The 23087-nt window shown below is 47.5% G+C and overlaps 1 protein-coding gene across 1 annotated transcript in view; it reads right to left on the reverse strand.

The window, feature by feature from the left end:
• The window catches only part of PKD1L2 (polycystic kidney disease 1-like 2), a 112232-nt gene that overhangs the window by 69564 nt on the left and 19581 nt on the right, over positions 1-23087 (reverse strand). The window contains exons 6-15 of the mRNA XM_010850791.1: positions 19000-19229; positions 16923-17327; positions 14284-14361; positions 11317-11366; positions 9511-9628; positions 7634-7841; positions 5453-5573; positions 4606-4747; positions 3320-3496; positions 494-639 (exon numbers count right to left, since the gene is read on the reverse strand). Of these exons, the coding sequence (XP_010849093.1) occupies positions 494-639; positions 3320-3496; positions 4606-4747; positions 5453-5573; positions 7634-7841; positions 9511-9628; positions 11317-11366; positions 14284-14361; positions 16923-17327; positions 19000-19229 (1675 nt within the window). The remainder of the gene's footprint in view (positions 1-493; positions 640-3319; positions 3497-4605; positions 4748-5452; positions 5574-7633; positions 7842-9510; positions 9629-11316; positions 11367-14283; positions 14362-16922; positions 17328-18999; positions 19230-23087) is intronic.

The raw sequence follows: 23087 nt of genomic DNA on the forward strand, positions 1-23087 counted from the left end.
CCTGTACTGGCCACTAGTCCTAAGATCTACAAAGGGAGAGATCAGGTCTTTTGCCCATGGCTGTATCACCAGGACCAGGTATGTGGTAGGTGCTCTGTAAATATATGTTGAAGGAATGAATGAATAAACCCTCATATGGTCATGCCCTTGGCTCCTTTCAACCCCACCACCCTCTTGGTGAAGTTCAGACAAGTCAAGAAGTTATCTCAGGGACTTTACTGGTGGCCCAGTGGTTAAGAATCTGTCCTGCAATGCAGAAGACATGGGTTCAGTCCCTGATGGGGGAACTGAGATCCTACATGCCATGGGGCAAATAAGCCTGTGCACCACAACTGGAGAGTCCGTGCACCACAGTGAAAGATTCTACGTGATGCAGCCAAGGTCCCACATGCCACAAGTAAGACCCAACATAGCCAAGCAAAGAAATAATTTTAAAAAACCAAACAAATAAAAAAGAAATTGTCTCAGTAGAGGAACAGTGGCTGCCACTCACCTTAACCACTGCCTGGGTCTGCTGTCTGCCCCCCACATGATTGGAGACAGAAATGACCACTGTCAACATGAAGTCATCGTTTTCTTTTCCAAGTGGCAGGTAAACTGATGGGAGGGCAGGTTCAGGGCCACAGTATAGACAGGAACCTGGCAAATGGACATTGAATAATTAAGGGGGCATTCCCAGGTCTCAGGGTGACTATAAGTCCACCAAGGTAGAGCCTGATGACAAGGACACAAAAGCCACAGCTCGTGAGGGCACGGCAGGGACTTCTGGACTCCATACTTCCCGAGAGAAGACAGTTTATGCTGATCCACTGTCCTCCCTAGGAAATCACCTGCTGCTATGACTTTGGATATTGTCACCCTGCTTATTTAACTTATGTGCAGAGTACATCATGAGGAACTCTGGACTGGAAGAAGCACAAGCTGGAATCAAGATTGCCGGGAGAAATATCAATAACCTCAGATATGCAGATGACACCACCCTATGGCAGAAAGTGAAGAGGAACTAAAGAGCCTCTTGATGAAGGTGAAAGAGGAGAGTGATAAAGATGGCTTAAAACACAACATTCAATGAAGATCATGGCATTCAGTCCCATCACTTCATGGCAAATAGATGGGAAACAATGGAAACAGTGACAGATGTTATTTTCTTGGGCTCCAAAATCACTGCAGATGGTGACCAGAGCCATGAAGTTAAAAGACGCTTGCTCCTTGGAAGAAAAGCTAGGAAAACCTAGACAGCATATTAAAAAGCAGAGACATTACTTGGCCAACAAAGGTCTGTCTAGTCAAGGCTATGATATTTTCTGTAGTCATGTGTGGATGTTAGAGTTGGACTATAAAGAAAGCTGTGTGCCAAAGAATTGATGCTTTTGAACTGTGGTGTTGGAGAAGACTCTCGAGAGTCCCTTGGACAGCAAGGAGATCCAACCAGTCCATCCTAAAGGAATTCAGTCCTGAATATTCATTGGAAGGACTGATGTTGAAGCTGAATCTCCAGTACTTTGGCCACCTGATGCAAAGATCTGACTCATTTGAAAAGACCCCGATGCTGGGAAAGATTGAAGGCAGGAGGAGAAGGGGACAACAGAGGATGAGATGGTTGGATGGCATCACTGACTTAATGGATGTGAGTTTGAGTAAGCTCTGGGAGTTGGTGATGGACAGGGAAGCCTGGCGTGCTGCAGTCCATGGGGTCGCAAAGACTCAGACACGATGGAGCAACTGAACTGACTGACTGTCCTCCCTAGGAAATCACCTGCTGCTGTAACTTTGGAATAGCCTTACTAGAATCCATGACGATTTTCAGAAAAACAATCCCCCTTGATAGATTTTTTAGAAAAATTCAAAGTGGTAAACCAAATTACAAAAATAAGGAGAAAGAGGAGCAGAAGGAAAGGAAGATGATCTTAACTGGTTCAAAGTGTATCCAGACTCCCTCAAATATTACTTCCTGTATAGAGGTCTTCCCAGGCTGCTCTATCTAAAACAGTGCCTCTCATTCTGTGTCTTTGTTTACCAGCTGTCTCCACCACTGATTATAAATACAGTGAGGTCAGAGACTTCCTCTATTTTGTTCATTACTGTATATATAGGACCTAGAACAGAGCCTGAAATTCAATATATTTGTTGTAAAAATGAATGAATGAATGAATATCCTTTTTGTCCTTAAAGGGGACTCGCCTGTCATTGGAATCTCTTCATTGTAGTGTGCAAACATTCACAAAGTTATAGAATTGCAAATGCCAATTCATTTTTATATTGGTCACGCTTCCTTCCCCCTGCTCACCTGTGTGAGGCAGAAGGAGGAAATATAACGGAATAACCAGTCAAAACTGGAGCAGCGGGCCTGGTGTCTTCATTTAGGGAAACACAGATTTGAAATGAAATCTACTTACCTTCCTTGAATTGTTTCCCTGTAGGCTCAGACCCAGTCACAGACATGCATTCCATATCTATTTGAAGGACACCCATGATCTGACGATAGCTCCCCTCCGCCTTCACCTTGTCAAGGTGTCCAGTTTACATCATTGTGGTGTTTAATGCTAGATACTGGGGAACCCCCAGCAACACTCCTGGAGCCTCGGTTTGGATGATGGTCCCAGTCTGACTAGAACATTTTCAAGAGCTCTTGGGAGGGTCATAAAATGCTGAAGTTCATTGGGAAGAGACAAGGACTCAGATAAGCCTGCCAAGGACCAGCCACCCCCATTCCAGGTGAGCAGAGACACCTTGGGTGGCTTTCCCGTCTCCCCTGAAGATGCCCTGCGGCAGTCCTGGGTGGGGGCTACAGCGACAGGGCACTGGCCAGGGCATCGTGGTGGGCGGCGTCAGCATGCTCCGTCTCCTCCTGTAGGCCTTTGCAAGTGGTTCTCCTCCTGGCATGCTCTGTGACATCACCCACTCCCTGTTGCCTCTCCAAAGTGGGTCCTAACATCACTGATGATTCTGTGAGCGGGGCTGTGTTAGTCCTGAAGAGCTCCGGGAGTCAGGGCTCCTTCCAGTGTGTACTAAGGAATGGTGTCCTGGTAGTCATACTTCTGCCCACCCTCCTCCATTTCACCCTTCCCATGTCCCTCATGCCAGGACAGAGGTCTTTTTGGCCTCTATCGTTGCAGAGGAGATACTGATGGGACCTGCTTCTCATGTTGCTGTGGTGTGTGGCTGGGTCAGTGGGCCTGGGGTGGGGGTTATGGCTCATCCTGCAAACCTCTCTCACCCACAGAACACATTTTTTGCAGCTCTCAGAGAGAGACAGGTGTCTGCTCTTGGAGAGGAATGAGCCCAGGAGTGAGCGGTGAGTGCAGTCCTGAGCCGGTACCTGACTCCAGGCAGAAACAGTACTCCAGGGGGCCCAGGGCAGTGGAGACGTTGCAGAAGATGGCGAAGCTCGTCAGGATGGTCCCCTCCTCTGGGGCAATGGTGCAGGTGGGCATCTCCAGGGGAGGCAGGGAGCTGACCACATAGGTGTCCTCCCCATAGGCACACCCGGTCACTGCTGGAGAATGAGACAAAAGATGTGCTTAGGGGCTGTGGGTGTCACACAAACTCCACCATGGCTCATGATCTCCTGGGAACTTATTTAACACGCAGATTCCCAGGCCTTGCTCCAGAGCCTCTCTCTGGAGATTCAGGGGTAAGGCTCAGAAATCCGCATATCTTAACTATTCCACCCCTACCCCTCACACCTCAGGCAGGACATTCCAGGGTCTCAGCAAAATTGGACAGAGACAGAATCCTAGTCCTTCCATTTACTCTCCATGTGACCTTGGCTTTGACCTTTTGAGACTCAGTTCCTCATCTGTAAAATGGAGCTAATAACAATAGCTTCCTCAGAGGGCTTTAGTGAGGAGGAAAAATATTGGAAAACAAGACTTTCTCAAGAGACCAAGCTTGGAAGGGCCACAGTCAAGACCTAGAAAGAGGAAGATCCTACCCAAACCAAGGGCTCCCACAGCACCATGAAGAGCCCCAGCTAACCTGCACCAACACCCCGAACCGCCTGTTATAATCACCTAGTTTTCAAAAACAGTGCATGCCTGGAAGAGTTGTGCATACAGAATTTTAATCAATTAAAATGAATTCCCTGGCCCAGACTTAATTCAGAAGGTTTGGGGTGAACCCAGGAATGTGTAACTTAAAATAGTACCAGGTTATCCTGGGTGAGTGGCCTATGAGCCACTTTGAGAAATACCGAATCAAAGGAATTCATCTGAAGAGGAATAATTACCCCATTATTTATCTTTCTGAGAGTCTACATGCTGCTGTCCGGCGCTTGTTTTCAGTGAGAAGCGCCGAATCACCTGGCAGGACACACAGACGGCACACCCCGGGACAGTCTGCCTTCCTCACCATGTTGTGTCGCTCAGCCTGCACCGTACAGTTCAGAAGCAGACCTTGCTATTGCCCTGCTTGCATGTGAGGAAACAGGCTTAAATCTCCAGCCTGAGGTCTCCCAGCTAGAAGGTGGCGGTGGTGGGATTCACGCCAGAGCCTGTGTATGGCCCCACCCCGCACTGCCGGCCCTGTTTCAGCACCCCTGGCTTCCTCTCAGTTCACTCTGGAGGAGGTGGGGTCTGTGATAAGAGACTGGAGGAGCCTTCCCACCTGTGACTCTGATCCGGGCGGCCTGGCCGCAGATCCTCAGGAAGGAGCTGTTGAGCAGCAGGGTGGAGGTGTTGCTCTGAAGGAGGATTGAAGAACGTGGCCAGAATCCTCGGAGTCTGCAGGCCTCAGGGAGGGGCTCGGCCTGAAAGAGAGCACAGCCCAGGATCTCTGAGGCTGCAGCCAGGCCACCAGACCCCCCCGGGCAGTGGCTTCTGAGCTAGGGAGACCTTTCGGATTTGTCTCCAATGGATGGACAGCAGCACCAGCTCTTTCCCCGAGGTCAGCCCAAATGCTCATCCCCAGCATGTTGGGGTATCTGTCCTCAGTCAGGTTCCCTGGAAGCAGAGCCTGAGACAAGGGTTCATGTGCAGGGCATTTACAAGGCAGGGCTCCCAGGGAAAACCAAGAGGGCAGTTGAGGTGGGGAGAAAATGAAACGAGGCAAAGAAGTGGTTTCAGGAGGCACCCAGCTTCATTCAGCCTGGTGTCATGGGGGGCTCTGGAGCATAAGCTGCACCACAGAAATTGTGGCACTCAAAGGCTTGGGGGCTGGCTGTTAGATCCCCACAGTTATGGATCAGCAGCCTCCCCATAGCCCTGGGGGAGGCCTGGATCAGCCTGGTAAGAGGGATGGCTGGGGCCCCCACGGCATCTGCTGCGATGTTTATTGTTGGTTTTTCTCCCCTGCATCCATTCTTTCTGCAGGCCAGTGCCCCCAGCCCCCGACTCCTACTCCACGGGCTGAGTGGACTGATCCACCCCCAGCTCAGTCCTGGGCCTGTGACACAGGTCTGGTCAGTCAAAGTGGGAAGACATTTCTGTTTTTGCGAGGCTGCCAGTATCCTCACCTTCTCCAGTGGGGTGTCATCCAAATACCAGCTGAACATGGCTGCTGCAGACCTGTCCCCCATGGTGACCCTCAGCATAACGTCCCTGCTGGCATCCACTGGCCCGCAGTTCTCCTCACAGCTGAAAGGGAGACAGAGAACAGCTGGGAAGATCCTTAGTCTGAGGAGCCACCTTGCCTGGTCCAGTTCTCAAATTATTTGAGAAGGTAGGAAATGGCCTTTTTTCAAGTCAAAGCGGAATAAAAGCAGCCCCTGCCCCAACCCAAACCGGGGCATACCCGTGGTCATGGAGATGGAGCAGTTTGTGCCTGCCTGAATCCCCATTCCATTCACTGCACAGGATAACAGTATGAAAAGTGCAGGAGGCTGACAGGACCCCAGGCTCCAATCTCGTCCCTGCCACTTAGGAAAGGCTGCCTCGCACAAGTCACTTAACCTGTCTGAGCCTCGGTTTCCTCACTTGCAAAGTGAAGGGATGAGAGCTATCAATCTCCAAGATTCTTTATAGTTCTAATAACGATCAATTGTTGTTATTCAGTTGCTAAGTCATGTCTGACTGTTTGCGACTCCATGGACTGCAGCACACCAGGCTCCCCCGTCCTTCAGTATCTCCTGGAGTTTGCTCAGATTCATGTCCTTTGAGTCGGTAATGCCATCCAACCGTCTCATCCTCTGCCCCCTCTTCTCCTTTTGCCTTCAATTTTTCCCAGCATCAGGGTCTTTTCCAGTGAGTCGGCTCTTCACATCAGGTGACCAATGTATTGGAGCTTCAGCTCCAATGAACGCTATGATTTTGCACCATACCTGCCATGTCCCACTTTTATTGGCTTATCCAGTGCTGACCATAACCCTATCAGCGTTCCCATATCACAGGTGAGCAAACCGAGCTCAGAGAGGTCATGTGACTCATCCTGACTGGGGGAGGGAACATGGGCCCACACATCCTGACCTGAGTCCTAGGCCTTCTCTGTGTTGTCATATTCCCCCTCTTGAGTCAATGAGAGGTCAGTGTGATTCCTGCTGTGTCCAGCCCATTCCCAATCCTTTCCATATGAGCTTCATAGTAGCTGAATAATCTCCCTACTTCTGACTTCTCCTCTACCCTAGAACTAGTGGGCTGGACATTCTCCCTTTGCCCCTGCAGCCCGCTCGCCATCAACTCTGTGACTCTATGCACCCAGGACTGAGCTCCATAGACTGCATCACCAGGTTCCAACACCCTCTGTCTTCTGTTTGGGTCTATCCAATTGGGAGCATTGGGATAGTTATTCACCACTCTCCCTGCTCCTCACCAAATGGCCTGTAGTTGGCAGAGGCCATGCTCCTCTGGCTGAAGCCCCAGCTCCTTCCAGGGGCACCTCTCCCGCAGCTGCAGCTCCCCAGGGGGTTCACAGGAATGCCATCCACGCCTCTTTCCCCTGAGTCCTAAGAGGGACAATGGCTTCCTCCTCTTGCAGCCTGCATGGTCATCCATGGTTGGTCCTCTTATCCCTGCCCACATCTGTAAATCAACCCTTATCCAGCTCCCATCAGTTCCCAGTTCGAGTGAGCCATCTTCTTCCTTCAGGGACCCAGCTGGCAGTCATTGCTACTTTGAACTCTCCTCTTGATTCCTGCATGAGCTTAATCAGTCTCCCTGAGTCCTCTCTTACCTGCTTCAGCTGCTTCTGTACCCAGCTACCAGTGTTTGGAAGCAAAACATGATCACATTCCCAGCCTGCTTAAACGTCTTGGTGGCTTTCCAGAACTCTTAGGATAAAGTCCAAAATCATGCATCTCACACAACCCTTGAGGCCCTGCCGAGCTAGCCCCTGCCTGCTCTTCCTCTGTGCCCCAGCCACACCAGCCTCTTTCACTTCTAGATTGTTCTATGCTCCATCCCTTTGCTGTTCTGTTCTCTCTCAAGCCCCCTTTTCCTGGCCAAATTCATTCCTGTTCTGTCTTCACATCTCTGCTGAGGCAGCCTTGGGGTCAGGGAAGCTGTCATGGAGGTACACCCTCTCCTTCCATTCATTTGTGTGATTCATCACTGACCACTGAGTGACTCCAGAGAGAACGGAGACAGGGCCTGGTTTTCCCCACCAGTGTAAACCCTGCCCCTTACTCAGTGTAGCCAGAGTTGACTGTCAGAACACCCTGGCCCGACAGCAACCCCATAGGAGTTTGCTCTCATGCCCCCACCTGACTCGCGGCCTGAGTTTCAGGGGGGCGGACACATAGAGGCACTGCTCCCCCAGGTTCTCCAGCTCCGGGCCTCTCCAGACTGTCAGGCGCAGGGTAACAGCAGAGTCCGAGGGCGGCAGGCAGGACGGTGGAACCACCAGCTCCCTCTGGTCTGTGCGGAGCAGCTGCCTCTCAACACAGTCACTCCACTGGGCCCAGCAGCGCCCTGAGAGAGAGAGAGAGGTGGGTCAACACTGTAATCCACCCAGGAACCTTGAACTTGACACATGTGGCTACCTTCTGGTTTGGGTTTTTAGAAGAAATGGGTCATTGATAGGAAAATTGGCTCCAAATAGAGATTTTGGTGTTTTTTTTTCAGTTCACTTTCAGGTTGCAGGAATGGTGCTGCAGAAGGATGCTGCTGGGAAAATGACCCTCGCTTCACCCAAACTCTAAGCAAACCTGCAGGGTTTGTTGGCTTGTTTCGCATCGGTGACTTGCACTGGTGAGCAGGACAGCCTATAGCTGGAGAGGCGCTGAGAGGATAAATATCCCCGCCTGGAGAACATTCGAGGCATCTTCTTATTCTTGATGTAAGGGATTGTCCACAGCTGTCTGTCTCTGGGGGTACACTGGGGACCTGGGAGGACGAATCTCCATCTGGGAGGCTGCAGATCATCTCCTGCTTTATATCAGCTCAGGAAATCTGTGCCCTTCAACTCTGTTGATCAGTGTTTATCCACTACCCCAACGACCCTCAGTGTGCAGTCATTCACAGGACGTGCCTGGGGGTCAGGCCATCAGCTCAGTCACCTAAAGTCTGTACTTGTTGTATCCTCTATTAATTCAGATAATAAGAACTAACATGCTGAAGGGTGTTGTGAGACTTGCCGATTCATATCAAAAGATTTCAAACATTACGTGACTTTGCAACTTGTTGATGAAAGTAATCACAGATGCAAATAGAAATTGAACATTGTAAGGATGTTCATTATAGCGTTGTTTTTAAGGGCAAATAATTCAAAAGAAACTCAGTGTCCAAAAAGAGGGCACTGGTGAGTAAATGCCCATATAGCACCTTGACAGTCTATTATGCAGTTATGAAAATCAAGGTGCAGAAGAATATGTTGACTTAAAAATATATGGGATATATTGTTCAATAAAAAAATGGTTAACAAAAGCAGTATATACAGTATGAATGGCATTCATTTTATTTCTAAAGGAATATATCCATAGGTAAGATATATCTAAGAATCTGCCCGCTAATGCAGGAAGTGCAAGAGGCGCGGGTTTGATCCCTGGATGGAAAGATTCCCCTGGAGTAGGAAATGGCAGTCTACTCCAGTATTCTTATGTGGGAAATTCCATGGACAGAGGAGCCTGGTGAACTGCAGTCTATGGGGTCACAAAAAGTCGGACCCAACTGAGCACATACACCTAGCTAGCTATCCCCATAAAAAGGAGAACAACAACTTCTTAAAAATAGGTGCTAGTGGTTGACAAAAAAGTTTTGTCAGAAAAGGCCTCATCATTTCCTCTTTCTAAACTGTGGCATATCAAAAGCGTGGAGGTTAAAAGAGGGATGGAGTCCAAGAGGAGAGGAGTGTCTTACCACTGACATTATTTGTGGCAATAATAAAAAAGCAGACTGATTTTAGGGTCTAATTATTGTTCCTAAATTCTCTATAGATAGTGCCTCTTCTGGTTGCCTGCCTTCAAGGCCACTGCTCCCCACACCTCCCATTTCCATGGAATTCACCATCTCTGGCACATACAAGGCACACAAAATGTCAAGCATGAATAATCCTGGTGTGAAGGTTAAGAGCAGCAAAAGCTGACCGCCATCCATCGCTTCGTGATGAGATAAGACAGTTCAGAGCTCTAAGACCACCTACCACATGCCCACTGGAAGCGTAAGTCCTTATCCCTGTCCGGCCAGCCCAGAGTCACTGTGGTGAAAGGATCCAAGTACTGACCAGGTTCCACGTACAGCTCCACTTTCCCTTTGTCTCTCTGCAGAAGAAGCAGCTGGCCAGTGATACACACTCCACAGTTGGCACCCTACCTTCCGCCCCAGAGCAGTCTGTGCAAGAGATGGCCACAGTGTAAAGTGTGGAGTGGGATGGATCACCAGGTAAGTCACTAGCCTGGTGTGGACTGGCGGCTAAGGGTTCATCATACATTCAGCTGTGCTGGCAGCGGCTGCTATGGGCCAGGCCCTGTGCTTGATGCCTAGAGATACAGAAACAGAGAGAGACCCAGCCCCTGCCCTTACGTCTCCTCTGATGGACAGACGAGAAGACCAAGGATTAAAACGCAGAGTGCTAACTGCTGCAGTAGAGGGCGCTCAGGGGATCATGAGAATGTAAATGAGGGAGGCAGTAGGCTAAGAGCTTCTGTTCCCCTGGAGGTTCTGATCCTGTCTGACTCCTGGGGTTGCTGCATATCAAGTGAGAATAATAGTGATGTGCGTCCTCTTGTGTCTGGAGCAGAGAGGCTGCAGAGCTATTAGCTCTACACAGCAGACAGCTGGTATTGGGCTAAGCTTCCCAGAGGACAGGACCCTGGAGCCTTCTGGAAGGAGGAGGGAGGGTGAGCTGGGCAGTGACAGAGAGCACATGGATTCTAAGAAAGGGGTTGTCAGGAGTGCAGTGTGCTCCAGGATCAATTCTGGTTGGACCTGTTGAAAGCTCAGGCCCAGAGGGCTTGGCCTGGGAATAACAGGAGGCTGCAACAGAGCTCAACCCCCAGGGGTCTCCATGGCCCAAGAATAAAACCAAACACCCTCATACCCGAGACCCCGTGTGATTTGGCCTCTGCCCATCTCAGTAATCTCCTCCATCCTCCTCCTCCCCTGACACACCTCAGAGCCTTCTCATCTATGCACCCAGACAGCGCTTGTTCTTCCTAACAGGGTGGCTGACTATCCTACCTTCAGGTCCCCACTTAAATGTCACTTCTTAACAGGTCTTGTCTGGTCACATTTAATAGTACATGTGATAGTTTGTTAGTTGCTGTCACCACACCCTATTGATTCTAGTTAGACACATCACAATTATTTATTCTTTGCTAATTTGTTAGTTAGTCTCACCCACTAAGCTTCATGAAGGCAGGGACCACACATACGTTTATTCACCAGTGTATCCCCAGCTCCTAATATCTGAACATTGAACATTGTAGAGGCACAGTAAATCTTGTTGTTGAAGAAATGAATGCAAGAAAAAAGTCAACAGCAAGGAATCAAAGACTTAGTCTTGCTATAAACACTAAAGAACCTGGGCCTTTTTTCTAAAATAAGCGTTAAAAGCCATGAATTTCCCTCTGAGCATTGCCTTAGCTGCATCCCATATATTTGGATAAGCTGTATTATTATTATCACTTAGAAATATTTAAAAATATCCTTCTGATTTTTTTCTTTGATCCATTGATCTTTTTTTTAAAAGAAGTGTGCTGTTTAATTTCCAAAATGTCTGATAGTTATCTACATATCCTAGATAACTTATTACTGACTTATTGCATACTGCTGTTGTGGTTAGAGAGCATGCCTCATTTGATTTCTTCTGGGCTTCTTTTTAAACAGAAGAAATCTCATTGATTGCTAGTGCTCTGCTGTTAGCACCCGAAAGGCCCAAACCCCAATAAAACAGAGTACTTAGACACCTTTTTTCTTGTAAGGTTAAGCGTTTTTTAAAAATACTCACATTCTTTCTCTGGACCTTTGTTCGGGGTGGTTCTTGGAGACTGGAAGGAGCTGTGAACACAGTGGGGATGGGTGTCAAACATTGGTGGTGTTTATAAGGTCACCAAAGGGCAGAGTCAGAGCATCTGCCTGTCTCTGAAAATAATTTAGGGACACATAGCAAACATTCAGGTCATAGCAAACAGGTCAGAAGCAAAACTGTCATGTTTGCCACTGGCCCAGAGACACTGCTTTTGCAGGTAAGAAAGAGGTAGACAGCTGCCAGTGCAGGTAGAACTTAAGATTTAGGTCAGACATGCAACTGTTTTCTATTAATGTTTACCTAGCACTTGAAGGGTGAGGGTGGGAGCCCTGATTTGTAGTGCTTGTGGATTTCTGTGGTGCAAATGATCCCATAAAGCAGAGCTCAAGATGCCAAATTGACCTCACTGAATGCAGAATGGGGAGAGATGGGTACAAGCTGCTCTGCCAGTCTGATAGGAGTTGGACTCAGAGCACCATGGTGTGTTTCTGGATCCGTTCATTGGCCTCTAACCAGCTGTGTGAACCTGAGCAGGTTAGTTACTGAGTATTAGATGCTTCATCCATCAAGAGTGGGTTCCCCAGGTGGCGCTAGTGGTAAAGAATCCACCTGCCAATGCAGGAGACGCAAGAGATGCAGGTTTGATCCCTGGGTTGGGAAGATTCCCTGCAGTAGGAAATGGCAACCTGCTCCAGTGTTCTTTCCTGGAAAGCCATGGACAGAAGAGCCTGGTGGACTATAGCCCATAGGGGCTGCAAAGAGCCAGACACAACTGAGTGACTGAGCATACACAGCTGTAAAGAAGGCTGAAGGCAACCCTTGTTTTTCAAAGCTCCAGGAGGACTGAGTGCTGTGCTATATATAATTGCTTTGTCATCTGTTCATCCATAAAGAACATTAGTGTGTCAAGTTTTTAAAAAATGGAGTAGGTACTCTCAGGTGATATGCTCTGAAGACAACTGAAATGTGAGTGTGATTACTGCCTAATTAAAGTGTAGTGATTAAGCTGAGCACTTAGGGTTGGTCATTCCATGTGATTCACTAGGCCCTGGTGGCTTGGATATTTTAATATCAAAGTATCACTGATCTTTAAAGAAATTCCCTCTCAGTAAATTCTCATTCTCATAATGATAAGTTTGAATGTCTATAAAATTATGCAAAGCAAAGCTAAAATGCTAGACCCAGAGAACTTGCTTAACCTTAAGAAAGAAGATGGTCCCTGAATAAAGAAATCTAGATAGTTGCTCCCCTGGTCCTGCCATGAATCAACTGAGTGACTTCTGCAAAGTCACTCAACCTCTCTGGGCCTTGAATGGCATGTGTGGAAACTCCTAGGAGGGCTGTGGACAGCAGAATGGACATCTCATGTTTCCCTCCCATCCAGGTGTCCCTGCCACCTTCTTTTGATAACAGCACTTACAGGTGATGTTTTTTCCCTGGGGGAGCGTCCCTCCGCACTCTCAGTCCTGTGGGAGGATCTGATCCTACATTAGGTTCCAGGGTGGACCTGTGACCCTGATCTGCCCTGAGTAGCACTTCCCCCTGGCCTCAGCAGCAGGTCTAGGAGGGACCACGAACCAAGCTGGGACAAGTGAGAGGCAGCGTCAGGACTTATGGTGGAAATGTCAACAAAGAGATGCTTTTTCTCTTCGGGGTTAAGGACTGAAGCCTGGGGCCATCTTGCTACTACTTAGGAAGAGGGAATCAGACTGCAGCCAACACAGAATCAAGAGATGGAGAGAGGCAGATTTCTGAAGACACTGAGTGACTGGATCCTGCTGTGCCTAAACCCTGGACTTTTCTGAGAATTGATAAAATTTCCTTTTGACTTGAGCCAGTTTGAATTGCTTTTCTGCCTCTTGCTCCTCAAAAGTTTTGGCAACCATGTTCAAGGCAAACTTTCAGACAGTGACATCTACTGCTGGCTGCCTACCAACAGCCTTCTCTTGGCTGACAGAATCCATCTTCTCCCACAGGGCCTAAAAATGCTGGCTTCCTAGCATCCCTTGCAGTTGGGCATATGACCCTACCTTGGCCAATGGTATTTAAAGGGAAGGTTGCTAGGGACTAGTGGAACAGTACCCACCCCACCCCCAAATAAAAAGAAGACGGAGGCTTCCCTGGTGGCTCAGTAGTAATGAATCTGCCTACCAATGCAAGATCCCTGGGCCAGGAAAATCCCACCTGCCACAAAGCAACTAAGCCTGAGCACCACAGCAACTATTGAGCCCATGCTCTGGAGCCTGGAAGCTGCCACTACCGAAGCCCGTGCACCCTAGAGTCCCTGCTCCACAAGTGATGCCACCCACTGCAGTGAGAAGCCCACTCATAACAACTAGCGAGTAGCCCTGCTCATTGCAACTAGAGAAAAGCCTATGCAGCAACGAAGACCCAGCACGACCTAAATAAGGAAAGAAAATTATTTTTAAAAAAGAGATGAGTACAGGTAAATGGGTTTCTGCTGCTGCTGGATAATGCTGGGTTGACATGTGATGTCTGGAACTGCAGCAGCCATCTTGATTACATGAGGCACAAGCCTAAGGATCAAACAAATGCTCTGGGGATGACAGAGCAGAATGACAGATGGAGTCTGGGTCCTTGCTGGTGATATCAAGCCATTGAACCATCCCTGGAACTACTTACCTCCTAGCCAATTACATGAGATAATGTGACTTGAACTTAAAGCCACTTAGATGGGGCTTTCTATTACTTGAAGCCAAAAGGATTGTAAGTAATACAAGTCTGGATGTTTTAGAATTCTGTATCAGTGGTTGGATGTTATACTGCTTACATTATTGCCTGTTTAGAGTAACCAGAAAATTCTTATTATCTGTAGAACAAAGTAAGTATTCAAAGCTCTGTTTTTGAGGGGCCTCTTTCTAGATCCTGAGCCAGTGTAGATGCCCCTAGTCACAAATTTTTTACCCCTTTTCAGAAAATTCTTACCTGTGACAGTGATGCTTCCAATTTCCAAACTCAAGTTTGAGAAGGCGTCCCTCACCAGTACAGTGACCAGAAAGGTGCCTGCAATACAAAAAGTGGAGAATTATGGGCATTGTAATCAGAGATTCAACTTACTCTGAGACAGTTCTCCCAGCCTGTGCTTCTCCAGTTCTCTGAGCGCAGCATCTGACTCTTTCATCATTGAAGCATTTAATGATTCCCTGTTGTATGCCAGGCATGGAGCAAGGCTCTGAGGACACAGACATGAATGAAACGTGGTCCTTATCCTCAGGGCCATATGGTCTAGTAGGCACATGGGGCTCTCCAGGGTAGGAATTGGCATGGGGAGCAGCGTGGGCACAGGTTAGGGGGTTGCTTCCACCTTGGGGGAGAAAGAAATGTTTATGGGGTGTGGCAGGGGCCAGGGCTGAAGTTCAAAGGATGAGTAGTCCTCATTTGCCAGATGAGAGAGGAGATTCCAGAAGAAGGGGGCCTTGCTGTGGTTTTAAAGGGTCAAGAGAGTGGAGAACGGGGAGAAAGATTTGTCAGAGGATTTGGACAGAGCTGCTGCTACATGTGTATCCCCATCTTGCCTCTCTCATGGGGAATTGGGGGGTGGGTGCTGCATTCTTCTCCTCTCAAGCCTGGAGAGAAGGTCTCCAGAGAGGGCCCTTGGACAGCTGGGTTTGTATTCTTTGGGGCTGAGGACTCCCATGTGCTGTGCTCAGTCACTCAGTCACGTCTGACTCTGTGACCCCATGGACTATAGCCCACCAGGCTCCTCTCTGCCCGTGGGATTTTCCAGGCAGGAATACTGGAGTGTGGTGCCAATTCCTCCTCCAGGGGATCTTCCCGACCAGGGATTGAACCTGTGTCTCTTATATCTCCTGCATTGGCAGGCAGATTATTTACCACTAGCGCCAACTGAGACTCCCATGGGCAATTCCTTACTCATGGCCTTGAAGGAATGATCTATGACAGGTGGAGGGAGGGGGAAGGGAAGACAGGAAAGGTGGCATTTCTGCATTCGGGAAATGACTACAGTTGGCCGGTAGCAGCCAAGGACTGGGTGAGAATTTGCTATGGACCAGACGTTTGCCCTTGGGAAAGGGGGCACTGGAGATGGTAGAGAGAATGAGGAGAACAGAGAGAGGGACCCTCTTGGTGACAGGAGAAGCACCAGCTGAGGCGATGTGGCCCCGAAGGAGAGGCATTACCCCCACCGCAGGAGCCCGTGGAAGCTCCTCCGAGAGGCAGCTGCAAACACCTGCAGGGCCCGTGCCGTCACATGAAGGCCATCTGTTCCTACCCGGTGCCCTTTCCCCTCCCTCACCCCCTTCATCCCAGAGGCATCCAGTCTGTTCTTGTGGGAGGAGAAGACTGCTTATCATCTGAGAGTGAGTCCAAAAGCCAGAGGGTGTACGGAGATTTTAATCTCTCATCCCCCACTGAGTAACTTTAAAGGGGACAAAAAATTAATTTGCATTTGATCTGTAGCCTCTGTGTTGTATTTTCCATTGTCATTCCATTTCATTTCCAGATTCTTCTTGTTCCAATCTGTACCCTTCGGTACCTGGCAAAATTGCAGTGTTTCTCTTCTTGACTCTGTCGTTCCTTCTGCCATCTCTCTCTCTCTTTTTTTAAACCAACTCCCTTGCTGAGGGCATGGTGGCCCACACCTGCACCTCATTACCCCACCTTCTCACACACGTCTGAGGTCCAGGGCAGGGGACCTGGGTGGGCTGGAGACTCTGCAGGCTTCATCACATTCCTGCCTGCTGACCTCACCACACTGGCCTCAAAGAGCTCTGTTCTTTCCAGATTAATTGCACGTCAGCTGTGGCCTCCTGCCCTGGCTGGTGCCAGCCAGTCTGCTGCCCTATCGTCTATTCCCGCCAGCATCCCAGCACTTCCTTTCTTGTCCCTCTGTTTCCCACCCTGTCGTTTTTTTACCCGTCTCTCTCCCCACAGGGCGTGGACTGCAGTTTCCCGAAACACATTCTCCTCTAGAAATGATGGAAGAGATCCAAGTACGCCTGCTCACTTCCAGTGATTCTCCATGGGGGTGATTCTGCTCTCCAGGGTGCAGTTGGCAGTGACTGGAGACGTTTGTAATTGTCATGATTTGGTGCTACTGGCATCTAGTGGGTCAAGGCCAGGGATGCTGCTAAACATCCCGTGATGCACAGGACTGTCCCCACAACAAAGAATTATCCGGTCCCAAATGTCAGGAGGGGGCTTCCCTGGCTCCTGGGAAAGGTTGAGGGCAGGAGAAGGGGGCGGCAGAGAATAAATTGGTTGGATGGCATCACTGACTCAATGGACGTGAGTTTGCATAAACTCCAAACAGTGAGGATAGGGAAGCCTGGCGTGCTGCAGTCCATGGGGTCACAAAGAGTCGGACATGATCGAGCAACTGAACAACAGAATGTGAGAAGTGCCGGTGTTGAGAATCCCTATAACTACAAGCTCCATGACTGAAGATGGCCTCTGCGTCTTCCTTATTTTGTGACCTCAGCTGGTTGCTGTAAACCACGTTTGTGTCTTGGGCATATGGAGAAACTGACTAAGAGGACCCTAGACACCAAGTTGGAAAGGGAAGATGAGGGAGGTTTGGAAGGGGAGCCACACACCCCAAATACCTTCAAGAGGAACCGCCACATGGTAAGTCCCAAATGACCCTCTGAGGTTCTCTTTCTCATAGGAGAAGGTTGTATTGAGTCCTGCCACCTCAAAGGTCAAACTCTCCGGGATGCCGTGAGCCACCGAGACATTGACTAATAGGTCCTGCCCAAGCTCCAAGTGGTCAGAAGCCCAGGAAGCCTGCAGCCCCGACAGAGCCTCCACGAAGCGGACGGTGATGTTTCTGGAGGGGGCGGAGTTGGTGCTGTCGTTGGTGGCTCGAATCTCCAGGTGGTGCATCCCTGGGCCCGTTTGGCGCTGGACTCCTCTGTCCAGGGTCAGATTGTAGGGGAGCGGGCCCCTCTGCGTGGTGAACTCAGCCAGGGTTGTGTTACCTAGCAGCACGGTGTAAGTCACCCCTATTCCTAGGTGGAGTAAGAAACTTTTAAGGATGTCAGTAACAACATGCAGTAGATTATACTGAGACAGTTCAGACTCCAGCTGTGAGGTCAGAGTCCACATACACACATAGATGTGGATATAAAGACATATATAAGGGTATATCCTCCCCCAGATAATTAACACGGATCTCTTGAGTATTGGGTTCACAAGTGATTTTTCTTTTGGGGTCCTCACTGCTCACCTGCAAAGTCTTAATTATTTCCATCTCCATGACTGGCCACCTGAAACCCTGCCCAGTGGGAGAACTCAGCCCATTCACATTAAAATAGGGCTCCCTTACAGCTTGCGGGTGCTTGTGCTACCTGGATGCTAAATATTGTGGTTGACTCTTAAAATATGATTTAAGCCCCCAGATTAATATTCTTTCCAATAGAAACCAAGCTAGTGTGTTTCTTGTTTGAGTGATGGTGTTGTTGATGAGGGTGATGATGGTGATGGTAGCCCTCTGAGAACACGAATCTTGACTTTTGTGTTTATGGCTGCCTTCCCCATATCTGGCAAAGAGTAGTCACTCAGTTATATTTGTAGAATGAAAAAAGATTATCTTAAGCTTTTCCAGGTGCACCTAGGTTGCATCTTCAGCCAACCAGAACACCAGAACAGAAAGGAGCCATAAGCACTGTTTAAAGTCCAGTTATAAAAAGCAATGGCAAAAAAATAAAATAAAGTCCAGTTATAGCTCCATGGAGCTACTGCTCTGAGTGAGGCTCCAGGAGGTGTTAGGCTGGGCTGAGACCTGTCCTCTCCACAGCTCTGTGCCACTCAGTGGCCTCTGTCCAGATCTCAGACTGGACCTGTGCCTTGAGGAAAGACGCTGCTTCGGATGAGGTCAGGTCTTGGTTGGAAGGATTCTCTATGGACAGAAGGGGTGATAGGCAAAATATTTAGCAACTGCCACTGCATGGGCACTAACTAAGTAGAATGATGTCCTGATAAATCAGAATGGACACTGTGACCAATCTAAATGGATACTGTGACCAATTAGAATGGACATTGTGACCAATGAGAAATATTGCTGTGACCAATTGGAATAAATGCCATGACCAATCAGAATGGATACCATGACCAATCAAAATGGACATGATGACCAAGCAGAATGGCCTCTGTAACCAGTCAGAAGGGAAACGGAGCACCCAGAGGTCCCCCAGCCATAACAGCTGCTGTGGCTGTACCAGTGTGTGCAGCTGAATATTAGCTTGAACTGGGGGCAGTGTGGTTGTGCCAAGCTGGTCAATGCTGGCAGCGCTGAGATGTGCTCAGGCCCAGCTGGCAGCCCTCCCACTACTGTTCACATTCCCTCAACAGGGGGTGGCTTGGAAGTCCATTTCTTGAAATGGGACATGGGCATGCCAAGGATCTTTAGGAGGCTAGTTGCTCTCACTAGTCTTGTGACTTAGGCCAAATTTCTAAACATTTCTTCCATTTCTTCCTTTGTAAAATATACTGGGTGGGCTAGTATATATAAAGCCTAGTGTATACCAGAACTGGTATACACTAGGTGCTAGATAAATGAATGGCTAAAAAAACTGACTCCATAAATCATTGCTGTTAGTATTCATTGAAGCCTGGGAGCTGGATGGATAGATTTGGGGCAAATCAAGGTTGCTTTGATCTTGACCATTTCTGTAGACTCACCTCCATCAAGCTCCACCTGAATCCACAGAGGGTCCCCGAAGACTGCCCAGCAGAGAGGGCTGGCTCCTGACGTGGTCAGGCCAGAACACCCAGTCACACGGAGCCTCTCCGTGTTGTCTTGAATCGTCACTTGCTTCTGAGCCATCACATGCCACTCGCTGGTTGAACACTCAGCAAACACGGTGAAATCCCCGGGGGCTGTGAATTGGTGGGTCACCCTGCTGGACAGACTGCCAGCAACAGTCAGAAAAGTTACCAGTGTTAGGCTCACACAAACACATGCATTCACACACGTGTGCACACATGTACTCACCCACGGCACATCTTCCCTGCTCTGCAAAGATAAAAAGAATGAAGAAAAAGATGCTACACGACCAAGCCAGGGTCTCAGTGTTCACAAAGGTTACATTAAGACTCCCAAAGCAAGTGAGAAGTGGAAGAAATAGCTCTGACTAACCAGGGAGCCAAATATTTGGCCGGAAGTCTGTTTTCTGCCATTTATTGCCTCTGTGGTCCATACAAACCCCCTCTTCGGGCCTTCTTGCTTAGTCTGTAAAATACTGTGCCCAGTCTACCTCTCTGGGCTTTCTTTCCCCATCTGTAAAATGGGATCAGAGTCCAAACATATCAAAATTGTGGCTGTTTTGCTTTTCATTTTCCCGAGGGGACTAATTTAAATCTCTAAAATGGCCTGCAAACATCCCCATCATCTCCCTTCCTGTCCCTCTCCTCATCCCCTGCCACACTCCCCTTCTCTGACTATCCTAGTAGCTCAGACCTCTTTGCAGTTCATAGGACTTGTCACCTCTTCCCCACCCAAAGGCCAGTAAGCATGCCGTTCTTTGCAGGGAAAACTCCTGCCCTTCTCTCTGCTCATACTCTTGGTCTTCCTTCAGTTCTCATTTTAAACATTGCCTGCTCTGGGAAGTTTTCCTGGATTCCCTTTACAGACACTGTGGCTTCTCTGCTTCTCCTAGGTGACCTTGCTTATTCCCCGTCATTCTTCTCTGCGGGGCCGTCGGTGCAGATAGTCACTGTCAGTTCCCCCTGTGTACCTGCACCTGGCGCAGCACCTAGCACATAGCAAGTGCTGAGAAATAGTTTACAGAAGCACACAGTTGTGAAAAAGCCTGGAGGACAGTGGCCTAGAGTTAGCCTAGGAGAGCCTGTTTCTCCTGTTAATCACAACTAACATACGGGCAGAAGACAAAACGAAACTATGAGAGGACCCTGAGAAGGAAACTCCAGCAGGCAGACAGGACCAAAGTCAGAAGCTCAGGAGCCATCCATAAAGATGGGGGTTTCCTGCTTTCTTTGTCCCAGTGGTAGCCTGAGTCATGGTACTGCACAGTGAGTAAAGGAAACAAAAACCCAGATAGAAATCCCTTCTGTTAGCCAGGGGACCAGAGAAAGGGGCCTAGGGAGTCTGAGCGTACAGGGGAAATACCCATTTTTTGTTTTGTGTTGTTTATCTCTTCTTCTCTCCCGTCCCCATCCCAAGCTATCCTCTCTCTTGGAGCTGCACGGACTGTGTGGGATGATGCAGAAATACCTAAGAGAAAACTGATCTTTCTATCCAGATGAACCATGGAAAGGGGACTGTGGAAGCTGGAGAGTGTAGGGAAAGTCCTGAAAAGGAGAGAGGAGAGCTCCCCGATTCTGTGTGTGACCTAGCATGAATCACGAGTTCACCCATAAACTGTGCATGTGCAGAACAGACCCAAAGAAACATAGTAAAAGCCTTTAGTAAAGGACTAAACTGCAGCGGAAACCAGCACCCCAAGTGGCACACGAGTGGAACGGAACCTGACAGCTTTGGAAACTGAACTGGTGTGGGAATCTCTGCTCATAGAAGGCAAGTCAGAATGTGCGGTCTGAATCTAATTGGGTTGGTTGTCTGCTAAAACAAAACAAACAAACAAAATATTAACATTTTCCAGAGCATTTTAAAAAGAACCCAGAGTCTTGGAACCTACTACCCAAAACATCCAGAATACAATTCAAAATTGCCTGATACACAAAGAACACGAAAATGTGACCAAATTTCAGGGAAAATATCATCGATATATGTCAGCTCTGAGATGACTCAGATATTGAAATTACCAAAGACTTTAACCCAGGGATTATAACCATGCTCTGTGAAATAAAAGGAAATCCTCTTGAAATGAATGGAAAGATAGACATTCTCAGCAGAAAAGTATAAACCACTAAAAGCCAAATGGAAATTTTAGAAATGAAAAGCACAGTGTATGAAACAAAAGATTCACTGGATGGATTTAACAGCAGAACAGAGATGGAAGAGGGAAAAGTCACCTAACTAAAAGAGCAAGAGGAACTATCCAACCTAAAGAACACAGAGGGAAAAAATATTTAATTTTTTAAAATGAGTAGAATGTCAGCAATCTGTGTTACAATATCTAAAAGTAAAACATTTGTGTTATTTTAGCACTGGAGAGGTTGCTGTAGAAAAATATATTTGAAGAAATGATGGCTGAAATTTTTCCATATTTGGCAAAACACATAAATTCAAAGATTCAAGAAATTCTATGAAACCAAATGTAAACAAAAAACAAACAAGCAAAAAAACTTGAAGCATGCCCACACAATTGCTGAATAGCTTGAAAATCAAAAGAATAAAAAGAAAATCTCGAAATCGGTCTGAAAAAAAATGATACACTACATATAGTGAGGGGCTTCCCAGGGCCACTATTGGGAAAGAACCTGCCTGCCAATGCAGGAGACATAAGAAATGTGGGTTGGATCCCTGGGTTAGGAAGATCCCCTGGAGAAGGGCATGGCAACCCACTCGAGCGTTCTTGCCTGGAGAATCCCATGGACAGAGGAGCCTGGAGGACTGCAGTCCATAGGTCACAAACAGCTGGACACAACTGAAGTGACCTGCCTCCCACATAGAGCAAACAGTGATATGAATGACTGTAGATTTCTTTGGAAACTGTGGAGGTCAGAGATAGTGAATGACATCTTCAAAGTGTCAAAAGAACTGTCAACACATAATTCTATAGCTGGCAAAAGTATCTTCCAGGAATTAAAGCAAAATAAACACATATCTGGTGTTTGGTGATGGACAGGGAGGCTGGCGTGCTGTGATTCATGGGGTCGCAAAGAGTCGGACACGACTGAGCGACTGAACTGAACTGAACTGAACTGATCAGGAATAAAGAAATTCTCTAAGAGACTTTGTTGCTGTAAAATCTACTTTAAAGAAAATGCTAAAGGAAGTTTTTCCAGCTGAAGGGAAATGATATCAGAGGGAGACTTGGAATTTCAGGAATGAAGGGAGAGCACAAGAAAAGGTAAATGTCTCGGTAAATGTAGACTGGTTTTTAAATGTAGACTGGTTTTTTCCTCTCAAGTTCTTTGATATACGCATAACTGTTGAAAGGGCTTTTCAGTGTATATAAGTGCCCTACAATTGACAATTATAACATAAAAGATGAAAGGCAAAGGAAACCATATGCTAACAAGGCCTTAACATTTTACCTGAAGTGGTAAAATATTAACTCTAAGTGAATATTTTACCACTGAGAGTTAATAAAGTGAAAGTTTAAATATATATATTATAATCCCCAAAGAAACTACTTAAAACATTATCCAAATAAGTATTACCAAAAAAGCCAATAAATAAGCAAAAATATAATACTGAAAATATTCAAATAATCCAAAAGAGGGCAAGAAAGGGGAGAAACAAGGAGGAAGTAAACAGAGGGTAAAATAGAACACAAATAACAAAATAACAGACCTAAATCTAACTATATCAATAATTATATCAATTGTAAAAGGTCTAAACATAACAATTATTATGCCAGATGGAATTTAATAGAAACCAAGACTCAACCATATGCTGTCTACTAGATGCCCACTTTAAATATGACAGTATGGCTCAGTTAAAAGTAAAAGGATAAAGAAAGATGTAACAGTAAACACTAATCAAAAGAATGCTGGAGTGTCCATTATTAATATCAAACAATGTAGATTTAAGAATAAACTAGCTCTAACTCTTTATAGAAATGTGAAGGATAGCTTTGAATCTAGCCCGTTTTTTAGCAATCCATCTGGAAGAAGCAATT

Source organism: Bison bison, unplaced genomic scaffold (genome assembly GCF_000754665.1).
Source record: "Bison bison bison isolate TAMUID 2011002044 unplaced genomic scaffold, Bison_UMD1.0 scf7180017864295, whole genome shotgun sequence".
Taxonomy (NCBI): Eukaryota; Metazoa; Chordata; class Mammalia; order Artiodactyla; family Bovidae; genus Bison; species Bison bison.